General features: G+C 36.7%; 1 protein-coding gene across 1 annotated transcript in view; it reads right to left on the bottom strand.

The window, feature by feature from the left end:
* Positions 1-12,848, bottom strand: part of LOC121380207 (integrator complex subunit 1-like) — a 73,035-nt gene that overhangs the window by 38,478 nt on the left and 21,709 nt on the right. The window contains exons 13-21 of the mRNA XM_041509021.1: positions 11,636-11,713; positions 10,593-10,750; positions 9,543-9,642; positions 8,448-8,539; positions 8,000-8,060; positions 7,652-7,727; positions 6,527-6,651; positions 5,545-5,674; positions 2,194-2,367 (exon numbers count right to left, since the gene is read on the bottom strand). Of these exons, the coding sequence (XP_041364955.1) occupies positions 2,194-2,367; positions 5,545-5,674; positions 6,527-6,651; positions 7,652-7,727; positions 8,000-8,060; positions 8,448-8,539; positions 9,543-9,642; positions 10,593-10,750; positions 11,636-11,713 (994 nt within the window). The remainder of the gene's footprint in view (positions 1-2,193; positions 2,368-5,544; positions 5,675-6,526; positions 6,652-7,651; positions 7,728-7,999; positions 8,061-8,447; positions 8,540-9,542; positions 9,643-10,592; positions 10,751-11,635; positions 11,714-12,848) is intronic.

Genomic DNA, 12,848 nt, shown 5'->3' with positions numbered 1-12,848 from the left:
ATCAGTCTGTTAGATATTTGATCGTACCTGTCGTCTCGTGTATTATTCCCAACAAGAACCAGCAGGGAATCTGTTATATACACTTTCTCCCACTAAATATCTTCAATTTGTACATCAGTCTGTTAGATATTTGATCGTACCTGTCATCTCGTGTATTACTCCCAACAAGAACCAGCAGGGAATCTGTTATATACACTTTCTCCCACTAAATATCTTCAATTTGTACGTCAGTCTGTTAGATATTTGATCGTACCTGTCGTCTCGTGTATTACTCCCAACAAGAACCAGCAGAGAATCTGTTATATACACTTTCTTACACTAAATATCTTCAATTTGTACGTCAGTCTGTTAGATATTTGATCGTACCTGTCATCTCGTGTATTACTCCCAACAAGAACCAGCAGAGAATCTGTTATATACACTTTCTCCCACTAAATATCTTCAATTTGTACGTCAGTCTGTTAGATATTTGATCGTACCTGTCGTCTCGTGTATTACCTGTCGTCTCGTGTATTACTCCCAACAAGAACCAGCAGAGAATCTGTTATATACACTTTCTCACACTAAATATCTTCAATTTGTACATCAGTCTGTTAGATATTTGATCGTACCTGTCGTCTCGTGTATTACTCCCAACAAGAACTAGCAGGGAATCTGTTATATCCACTTTCTCCCACTAAATATCTTCAATTTGTACGTCAGTCTGTTAGATATTTGATCGTACCTGTCATCTCGTGTATTACTCCCAACAAGAACCAGCAGAGAATCTGTTATATACACTTTCTCACACTAAATATCTTCAATTTGTACATCAGTCTGTTAGATATTTGATCGTACCTGTCGTCTCGTGTATTACTCCCAACAAGAACTAGCAGGGAATCTGTTATATCCACTTTCTCCCACTAAATATCTTCAATTTGTACGTCAGTCTGTTAGATATTTGATCGTACCTGTCGTCTCGTGTATTACTCCCAACAAGAACCAGCAGAGAATCTGTTATATACACTTTCTCACACTAAATATCTTCAATTTGTACGTCAGTCTGTTAGATATTTGATCGTACCTGTCGTCTCGTGTATTACTCCCAACAAGAACCAGCAGGGAATCTGTTATATCCACTTTCTCCCACTAAATATCTTCAATTTGTACGTCAGTCTGTTAGATATTTGATCGTACCTGTCGTCTCGTGTATTATTCCCAACAAGAACCAGCAGAGAATCTGTTATATACACTTTCTCCCACTAAATATCTTCAATTTGTACATCAGTCTGTTAAATATTTGATCGTACCTGTCATCTCGTGTATTATTCCCAACAAGAACCAGCAGAGAATCTGTTATATACACTTTCTCCCACTAAATATCTTCAATTTGTACGTCAGTCTGTTAGATATTTGATTGTACCTGTCGTCTCGTGTATTACTCCCAACAAGAACCAGCAGGGAATCTGTTATATCCACTTTCTCCCACTAAATATCTTCAATTTGTACATCAGTCTGTTAAATATTTGATCGTACCTGTCGTCTCGTGTATTACTCCCAACAAGAACCAGCAGGGAATCTGTTATATCCACTTTCTCCCACTAAATATCTTCAATTTGTACGTCAGTCTGTTAGATATTTGATCGTACCTGTCGTCTCGTGTATTATTCCCAACAAGAACCAGCAGAGAATCTGTTATATACACTTTCTCCCACTAAATATCTTCAATTTGTACATCAGTCTGTTAAATATTTGATCGTACCTGTCATCTCGTGTATTACTCCCAACAAGAACCAGCAGGGAATCTGTTATATCCACTTTCTCCCACTAAATATCTTCCATTTGTACGTCAGTCTGTTAGATATTTGATCGTACCTGTCGTCTCGTGTATTACTCCCAACAAGAACCAGCAGAGAATCTGTTATATACACTTTCTCCCACTAAATATCTTCAATTTGTACGTCAGTCTGTTAGATATTTGATCGTACCTGTCGTCTCGTGTATTACTCCCAACAAGAACCAGCAGGGAATCTGTTATATACACTTTCTCCCACTAAATATCTTCAATTTGTACGTCAGTCTGTTAGATATTTGATCGTACCTGTCGTCTCGTGTATTACTCCCAACAAGAACCAGCAGGGAATCTGTTATATACACTTTCTCACACTAAATATCTTCAATTTGTACATCAGTCTGTTAAATATTTGATCGTACCTGTCGTCTCCTGTATTTCTCTGTTTTGAAAGTCTCGGCGTCCGTCGTGGTCTCGCTGAGTTCTGGGGGTTCGTGGAGCAGGAACTCACATAGACATTGGACAGGGAGAACGTCGAGAGATCCCTCGCTCGACTCGACCATCTCCGCCAGCCATGGCATCGACTGGGAGGTACCCTGACAACAAGAGGCAAAGTATCTACATAGCAACAAAATACAGAGAACTAAGAGGTACCCTGACAATAAGACAACATAACTTAATAGCCAAAATACTAGAACACTAGCTAATTTGTAGACTGTATTAAAAAAAAGCCTTGATTTCAATTTCTAAACAACATCTGTCCTATTTTGTACCATTAGTCTGGGTTTCGACTTCTACAGAGCATCTTTCTTGTACTATAATACCCACCTGTCTCTAAATTAGGTCTAGGAGAAAGTCTGGGTTTCGACTTCCAGAGACACATCTGACCTATACTGTAACACTAACCTGTCTCTGTATGATGTCTAAGAGAAAGTCTGGGTTTCGACTTTTACACAACATCTGACCTATACTGTAACACTAACCTGACTTCTACACAACATCTGACCTATACTGTAGGTAGTACTATACCAAATAACTTCCGGCTGGGTCAAAGTTCGAGGTGCACCCAACTTTTGATAGAGAAGTGAACACCACAAGTCCTGTGATTGGTTATAAATGTGAGTGTGTTGGTTGTAAAAAATAATAGTTTCATCTGGGTAAAATAAATGTGCAATTTTATTTCATCTAGTACCAATGTGTCAAGTAGCCTTGTGCTTGAAACATGTATGGGGTACCTGTAAAAAAAAGTACTCGAATTTTGTGCGAACTAGGGTAGTCATAGACGCTACCCGTTATCTCAGAAACGAGCAGCTTGACCCCCATTTTTTTCTGATTCACTTTAAGTGTAAGGGGTGGTAGTATTTATATCCGTGGCGTTTATGTCGGTTGATACGTTGCAGGTAGGAGTTTTAGCCGCATATGTTACTATTGTCGTCTATGGGATTTGATTTGGTAGTATACACCCTATAGCACATATTCAGTGCATAATAAAAATATTATGATTTTGTCATTTTATTTAATTAAACTATACTGGTTGATTAATTAGCCATCACTCGATCATGCAAGTTCACAATGACCTTGACCTTGACAATAATCTCTGTACATGGCTCTGAATGGAGTTTGAATCAAAGTTAGCACTGAAGAAAAGTTGGTTTTGGCCTATAATTCATACTGTAAAGATTTCAATAATTTCTTTTTACATGGTATTTGACTTGCCATATACAACTGCTCTTAAATATGGTATTATATATAGGCAACCTGAACTAAGATTTTAATAGCAATTTATTTTTATATTAAAAATAGCATGTGCCAATAGTGGGTTAATGTCTTTAGTTTCCATTAACATTGTTAATTTTTTATGTATGAAATTCTGAAAACTCAAATTTGTAAAGAAGTTGATTTTTATTGTCATTTTGACATATTTATAGGGTGCTAAGTTATATTTTAGACAAATTTGTAGTTTTATGCAAAATTTAAAGTAAATTTGAAGAAAAACTTTACCAAAAACATAATTAAATTTGTTGTCACTATTGTGCCTTCTGTTCTTATTTGTACATAACAATAAGGTTGTTAAACATATACTTAGATCTCCAGATCATTTTTGTTTCTTAATAATCACTTAGTTAGCTCTCATGAAAAGCATTTTGAGTTTATACTAGATTCAGAACCAATTTTTTCAGATTTGATTATCTGCCTTGGATTAAGTTGATAATTTATTTTATTGTTAAAGCTGTATTACCTAATGTTACTAGCTAAATAAAATGCTGGATTACAGATTGTAGGAATACATCTAATGTACATATTGTATTCATCCGGATTAGAAAATAATGCAAGAAAATAGATGTTCGGGTAATTTTGTCATTTAAAAATAGTTTTTTTCAGTAATTAATCAAAAATAAATGTGTTAAAGCTGCATGATTATTCCAGATATCACAACTATTAAAACCTCCAACTACAGTAGGCTATAAATAAAATATAGTCAGGAATATTGGTGGCTGCCAATGGTTTTGATGGTTCATTATGAAAATCAGCATGGCCGATGGATTTGAAATTCCCACACCTGGTAACTTGAAGACACCCACACCCAGCATACAGGATTTCCTCCCAACACTAATGTTCAGGACATTAAGTCATTACTTCATACAGGTACAGTCATGTTTGTGTTTCCTTCCTCAGACAGTGTATTTTTTTAATACTGATATTTCTTTGATGTGCCTGTTAAGGTCTTCATAATCTAGGGGTCAATCAAGTGCATGTGTTTTAATGGCATTCTTAAAGGGGTAGAGGTACTCTGACTATCTTTGTTGTCTCTACATATATACCTGAGTACACACACCCAACTGAAAGTAAATATCTTCAGGAGTTTTATTTTAAAACATTTTGTTGTTTAATATGACATATTGCATTTGTACAAAACTATATGCAATATATATGCTTTTTGAGGTGTACATTATATTAGGTTGCACTGTAGAAACAACACTTTCAGTGAGGTTGTCAGTTTATGTCAGAATACACCAGATCCTGGTTGTCATAAAGACACATAGCTGGACACTTTTTGAAAAATGTATGTTATCAGTATAGGTAGTACTATACCAAATAACTTCCGGCTGGGTCAAAGTTCGAGGTGCACCCAACTTTTGATAGAGAAGTGAACACCACAAGTCCTGTGATTGGTTATAAATGTGAGTGTGTTGGTTGTAAAAAATAATAGTTTCATCTGGGTAAAATAAATGTGCAATTTTATTTCATCTAGTACCAATGTGTCAAGTAGCCTTGTGCTTGAAACATGTATGGGGTACCTGTAAAAAAAAGTACTCGAATTTTGTGCGAAACTAGGGTAGTCATAGACGCTACCCGTTATCTCAGAAACGAGCAGCTTGACCCCCATTTTTTTCTGATTCACTTTAAGTGTAAGGGGTGGTAGTATTTATATCCGTGGCGTTTATGTCGGTTGATACGTTGCAGGTAGGAGTTTTAGCCGCATATGTTACTATTGTCGTCTATGGGATTTGATTTGGTAGTATACACCCTGTAACACTAACCTGTCTCTGTATGATGTCTAAGAGAAAGTCTGGGTTTCGACTTCTACACAACACCTGACCTATACTGTAACACTAACCTGTCTCTGTATGATGTCTAAGAGAAAGTCTGGGTTTCGACTTCTACACAACACCTGACCTATACTGTAACACTAACCTGTCTCTGTATGATGTCTAAGAGAAAGTCTGGGTTTCGACTTCTACACAACATCTGACCTATACTGTAACACTAACCTGTCTCTGTATGATGTCTAAGAGAAAGTCTGGGTTTCGACTTCTACACAACATCTGTCCTATTTTCAGCGTGTTGTTAAGAGACTGTAGCTGTTCGAGAATCTTTGGCGGGGGACACCGGGCTACACCACTGTAACATAATACATAAAATGAAAAATGTCAGAGGCATTAAAATAATAATAATAATAAAAACCAAAACATACTACAAGTAACTGTCATTCTTGTAATAAATAATAAAATTCCTGTTCATTTCCTTTTGAACTTTATCAGCCTAAATGAAAACGATTTGTTATAGAATGTTTAAAACAATACAGCTGATGAGATATAAAGGTTTGTTATAAAAGAACGGTTTCATTGTTAGGATGTTTGGACCAGTCTATTGTGACTGGATGAAGGTTCAGAGGTGAGGAAACGTATGACAAGACAATGTACCTGGGATCCATGGATGTGACCTGGTCTATAACGTATGACAAGACAGACATTCTACCTGGGATCCATGGGTGTGACCTGGTCTATAACATATGACAAGACAGACATTGTACCTGGGATCCATGGATGTGACCTGGTCTATAACGTATGACAAGACAGACATTGTACCTGGGATCCATGTAGGTGACCTGGTCTATAACGTATGACAAGACAGACATTGTACCTGGGATCCATGGATGTGACCTGGTCTATAACGTATGACAAGACAGACATTGTACCTGGGATCCATGGATGTGACCTGGTCTATAACGTATGACAAGACAGACATTGTACCTGGGATCCATGGATGTGACCTGGTCTATAACGTATGACAAGACAGACATTGTACCTGGGATCCATGGATGTGACCTGGTCTATAACGTATGACAAGACAGACATTGTACCTGGGATCCATGGATATGACCTGGTCTATAACGTATGACAAGACAGACATTGTACCTGGGATCCATGGAGGTGACCTGGTCTATAACGTATGACAAGAAAGACATTGTACCTGGGATCCATGGAGGTGACCTGGTCTATAAGGAGACTGTTCGACTCTGTTATGGTCACTTTGCTCGTGGCAGCAGCCAAGTGACTTTCAAACTCCAATATCCCTTGAACCTCTCTCTGATGAATCTAAGAAAATCCAGCAGACATTACTGAGATATTTATTGTGACTGATTATTGGAGCATTTTTTTCATTTAAAAAATCTAAAAATCTATTTCATCTTGAAATAATGAAAACAGCTACAAGTAAAATATTGTGAACAGTGAATTCTTGAGACAAGCCATTATTAATGTTGGCAAAGTTAGGCCATTTCTACTATTTGATTACCAACACAATATTAGTTAGAAAAGCGTAACATACACAATTATTGTTATCAAAGAAGTTGAAGATTTTCCTTTCACATACTACAACACTGTGCATTGTTTATTTCATCACACTATGGGGGAAAACATGTACTGCGACCCCAAACATAATGTAAAAATACCTGGAACAGACATTATTAATACTGTACACACGATATGTGAAACAGCTGTTATTTATTTCATCACAGTATGGGAGAAAACATGTACTGCAATCCCAAACATAATGTAAAAATACCTGGAACAGACATTATTAATACTGTACACACGATATGTGAAACAGCTGTTATTTAGTTCATCACACTATGGGGGAAAACATGTACTGCAATCCCAAACATAATGTAAAAATACCTGGAACAGACATTATTAATACTGTACACACGACATGTGAAACAGCTGTTATTTATTTCATCACACTATGGGGGAAAACATGTACTGCAATCCCAAACATAATGTAAAAATACCTGGAACAGACATTATTAATACTGTACACATGATATGTGAAACAGCTGTTATTTAGTTCATCACACTATGGGGGAAAACATGTACTGCAATCCCAAACATAATGTAAAAATACCTGGAACAGACATTATTAATACTGTACACACGATATGTGAAACAGCTGTTATTTATTTCATCACACTATGGGGGAAAACATGTACTGCAATCCCAAACATAATGTAAAAATACCTGGAACAGACATTATTAATACTGTACACACGATATGTGAAACAGCTGTTATTAATATTCTATAGTTTAAACTGTGTACCTGTCTTTCTCTGTTCTTCAGTTCTTCGACAGTCTTGTCATCACTGGCCAGCGTGGGTGGAGGGAAAGTGAAGTTACTGTAAAACAACAAACACCAACATGAAGTCTGACAACACTGTATAACTCACACTGAGGGAAAGTGAAGTTACTGTAAAACAACAATCATCAACACAGACGGACAGACAGATTTTGGATGGATGGATGGATGGATGGACAGACGGATGGACAGACAGAAGAATACATGAGCTTGTATCATTTCATGAAAGTGACATAAACATACAGGACGTTTCACTGTATACTTTATACTTTCTAATTAAAAACAAACTTTTAACGTAAGTTTTGTACATACTTCGTCATGGCCATCTCCATCATTAACTTGAGTGTCGGGTATTTCTCCCACGCAGCAAGACCTGTAGGTAAGAGCAAGTAAAATACATAAAGCTGTATACAATTAAACATCTACCCGTTGACTACACTGGGTCTAACCACACACTGGGTCTAACCACACACTGGGTCTAACCACACACTGGGTCTAACCACACGTTTATTCAATGTGTTCTTGTCTTTTACTTCTTCTCTTTAATTACTCTTTCACTTATATACAATATTACTTAGAAAAGCCAATAGTTCAGAGTTCAACAGTTTATTTTGTATTAAATTACTTTAATCATGTTAACAGTAGACAATTATAAATAAAGTTTGTAAATGAATGAGTAAAGTTGACTACCTGTGACAATGTGGCAGTCATCTAACATAAAAACAAAATATATTTACAAAGCTACCAGAAATCTACAAACCGAACGTGCTAGGGTTGAAGGCTGACAGGATGAGCAACATGATCCACGCTTTCCAGTAGAGCGTTGATATAGCCAGGGTGGGAGGCTGATATCTACAAACACATAAAGATACACAGCTCATGTAGCTAGTGTTCGACATTGATATCTACAAACATATATGGCTCATGTAGTTAGTGTTCGACATTGATATCTACAAACACATAAACATACACGGCTCATGTAGCTAGTGTTTGACATTGATATCTACAAACACATAAACATACACGGCTCAGGTAGCTAGTGTTTGACATTGATATTTACAACAAATATAATATTTGTTCTGGAGAATTTTTCTATGTACAAGTTACAAATTATGTAAAATTGTGTAATGTTATACATTGTAACTATTATACATAAAATCACAAACAAAATAAATCAATAAAAAATTTTTTTTAAAAAATCCTATTAATTACAAACAAACCAACTCATCCAGTTAAAATACAAATAAATTTGTTTTGTTCTCTGCCATGATCCATTCAACATTAAATGTCATCCCATTTTTCACAATGATGTCATTTACGGCATTTTATCAAAGGATATCATTAACTTTTTATTGAAGTCATCCAATTAGTATGAAGCAAACATCTGTAATTATATAAACATCTACAACCGATCTGGCCAAATTGGAAACTGGCAAATAAAGAGATGTGTTATTTCTTTTACATTCAGTGGCGTACAAAAAGAAAAACAAACATGTACAAACTGTGTGAATTAAGTTAAAGCCAGTTCGCCACATTTTCTTTGTTCTCAAAGAAATTATAGACAATCATTTTAATTAAATTTCAAACATACTTATTAACAATAACTTTAACAAGATATTTTATTTTCAAATCTTTTTTGGGGGTGGGGTTCTAGAACAATGACCGTCAATAATACAAAGTAGCACTATTAGATGTGATGTCAGTGTTATGTTAATGGAATGAACCAAATCGGATTGCTAGGGCTAGACTAATGGGATGACTTAAAACTAACCATGATTACATCACAAGTTGAATTATTGTGCACTATGAAGAATTATTAGTTTAATATAGAGATTTCACAAACAACACTGCTGACCCTTTTGGCAGAGCTATTTTCTCGGGATGTCTGTAGGCACACAGGTTGAGTAAAGCATCAATCAGCTGAAGTCTTTCCACATGTAAAACCTCCATACCCACTGAAACAGAGATCACAGTCCATCAGTCAACTCCCAGGCTCAGTTTGAGTAATAAAATATAGCTACTGATTTTAAGTTAATCGGGTGGTCAAATGAATAAATTGTTTGTAGCTACAGTGTTGCACAAACAGTAAAATCAGTTATTCACTTGTACACAAAAACACTACTGACAACCGTGGGAGAGAGACAAAGATGGGGAGAGAGACAAAGATGGAGAGAGAGAGAAAGAGAGAGAGAGAGGAGAGAGAGAGAGAGAGAGAGAGAGAGAGAGAGAGAGAGTGGGAGAGAGAGAGAGAGAGAGAGAGAGAGAGAGAGAGAGAGAGAGAGAGAGAGAGAGAGAGAGAGAGAGAGAGAGAGAGAGAGAGAGAGAGAGAGAGAGAGAGAGAGAGAGAGAGAGGAGACAAAGACGGAAATAGAGGGAGAGAGAGAGAGAGAGAGAGAGAGAGAGAGAGAGAGGACAAAAAGACAGAGAAGAGAGGGAGGAGACAAGAGATAGAGGGGGAGAGAGAGAGAGAGAGAGCAGAGAGAGAGAGAGAGAGACAGGGAAAGAGGGATAGAGAGACAAGATGGGAAGAGACAGGGAGAGAGAGAGAGAGAGAGAGAGAGAGAGAGAGACAAAGATGGAGATAGAGGAGAGAGAGAGAGAGAGAGAGGCAGAGAGAGACAGAGAGAGACAGGGAAAGAGGGATAGAGAGACAAAGAGTTGGAAGAGACAGGGACAGAGAGACAGACAGAGGGGTTGAGAAAAGAGAAAGAGAGAGAGAGATGGAGAAGAAGAAGAAATCCACTGCCACCACAAAAGCAACTCCTACTGATTCGAAGTAAAGGACCGTTTATGTGTAGTTTCCCTTACACAGTCTTTGATGTGTCATGGGGCACTGATCAGGGTATGGGCTATCAGAACTGCATTAACAGAGATTATTCTACATGTGTAGGTCAGATATAATTACCACCATAGTAGAGAGCTGCAGCTCGTCGGATGAGCTGATCTGCCAGTTCTACTGCGTCCACCGCACTCAGAGGTAGTTCTCTAGATAATCCTATCAACAACACTCGCATCAAAGTGTCCTCCATGATGGGTACCTCGGCACACAACCTCAACATGGTTCTGAAAAAACACAACTAATGGGTTAAAACAGAGGTAGTTCTCTAGACAATCCTATCAACAGAATCAGTATCAGCGTTTGTTCCATGATGGGTACCTCGGCACACAACCTCAACATCGTTCTGAAAAAACACAACTAATGGGTTAAAACAGAGGTATATCTTTAGACCATTCAATCATTCTGCACATAATCGTAGCATCATTGTGTAAAGATATAGAACAGATAATCATATCCAAAGCACATTCTGCAACATAATAATAGCTTAAAAAACAAAGGGCTGAATTTACAAATGGTGATCATCGCATTTATATTTTAAATGTTTTCAAGTCTTAAATGAAGAAAAAAATAAGCCTGTGTACCTAGCTAAACACATGGATTTATTGTAAATTATTAAATAAACACAGTTGTTTACCAAAGTCACACATGATGAAGAAATAAACTCAGTTGTTTACCAGTCACACATGAAGAAATAAACACAGTTGTTTACCTGTCACACATGATGAAGAAATAAACACAGTTGTTTACCAAAGTCACACATGATGAAGAAATTAAACACAGTTGTTTACCAGTCACACATGATGAAGAAATAAACACAGTTGTTTACCAGTCACACATGATGAAGAAATAAACTTCTCTTATGTTGGGCACAAACTGTTTTCCGAATATGTTTCTCAAATAGCTACTATAAAAGTGATGGTATTTTGGTGGAAAAAAACAAAGTGTTTTTCATTTTAACATTAATGTAGTTGAAAAATGTGATGGAAAAAAGGCTAAAACATATCTATGTTATCTATGAGTTAAAACTGAGAAATGACTTGGTGTTGAGAACTGATCTTAGAGATATTTGAGACGCCAGCGACCATTACGTATGGTAGTTACACACTCACATCCTGTCTCCCTCTGGTGGCCAATTGTCCTTGCTGTAGTAGTGCTGTGCTTCCTCCAAGAACAGAACCTTGTGCAGGCTGGAAAACAAAACTCGTTCAACTTCAACACAATAACCACAAAGGAGAGGAATGTTTGTTTAATAACACCTCAGCACATTTTCAACTTAGACGAACATTTTTAACTATAACTAACTATGGCTAACTTTTTAAACAATGACTAACTTTTTAAACAATGACTAAAATTTCAATCTATGATTAACATTTCAAACTATATGGCTAACATATTAAACTATATGGTTAACATTTCTATTTATGGCTAACATTTCAAACTGTGGCTAACATTTCAAACTGTGGCTAACATTTCAAGATATGGCTAACATTTTAAACTAATGCTTACATTTTAATTTTGGACTAACATTTTAAACTATGGTTAATATTTTAAACTATGGCTAACATTTTAAACCATGGCTAACATGTTTCATTTTCACTTAATTTAAAGATTAAGTAAGCAAACCTGCTGTCGCCATATTGGCTATGCCTACCAAGTAGATTCAAATGGGTCTTTTATATATGCACTTTCCCATAGACAGGAGAGTAATAGTTTCACTCTGATAGTAAGACTATGGGGAAAATACTAACTTTTTCTTTCTTTTTTTTTGGAGGGGGGAGGGTGTAATGTTTTTTTAAAACCCATTCAGTGGTAATTGAGCATTATGTCAACATTGTAATCAGCTCTTAGTACTGTTATTCAGTTAATAAAATAAAAACAATTTCTGTCACACCATTTAGTAACAGGGGCGAGACAAAGCCAGTGGTAAAGCACTCGCTTGATGCGTGGTCGGTTTGGGATCGATCCCCGTCAGTGGGCCCATTGGGCTATTTCTCATTCCAGCCAGTGCACCACGACTGGTATATCAAATGCCATGGTATGTGCTATCCTGTCTATGGGATGGTGCATATAAAAGATCCCTTGCTGCTAATTGAAAAGAGTAGCCCATGAAGTGGCTACAGTGGGTTTTCTCCCTCAATATCTGTGTGGTCCTTAACTATATGTCCAATGCCATATAATCGTAATTGAAATGTGTTGAGTGCGTCGTTAAATAAAACATTTTCTTCCTTCCATTTAGTAACAAGCTTCTGCATAAAGAAGTGTACTGATGCATCAGTATGGAGACACCTTGAGGTGTTTTCTCTTTTACAGATACATCACCTG

Source organism: Gigantopelta aegis, chromosome 8, assembly GCF_016097555.1.
Source record: "Gigantopelta aegis isolate Gae_Host chromosome 8, Gae_host_genome, whole genome shotgun sequence".
NCBI lineage: Eukaryota > Metazoa > Mollusca > Gastropoda > Neomphalida > Peltospiridae > Gigantopelta > Gigantopelta aegis.
Note: the sequence above shows the minus strand (reverse complement) of the source record. Positions and strands in the feature narration are given on the sequence as shown.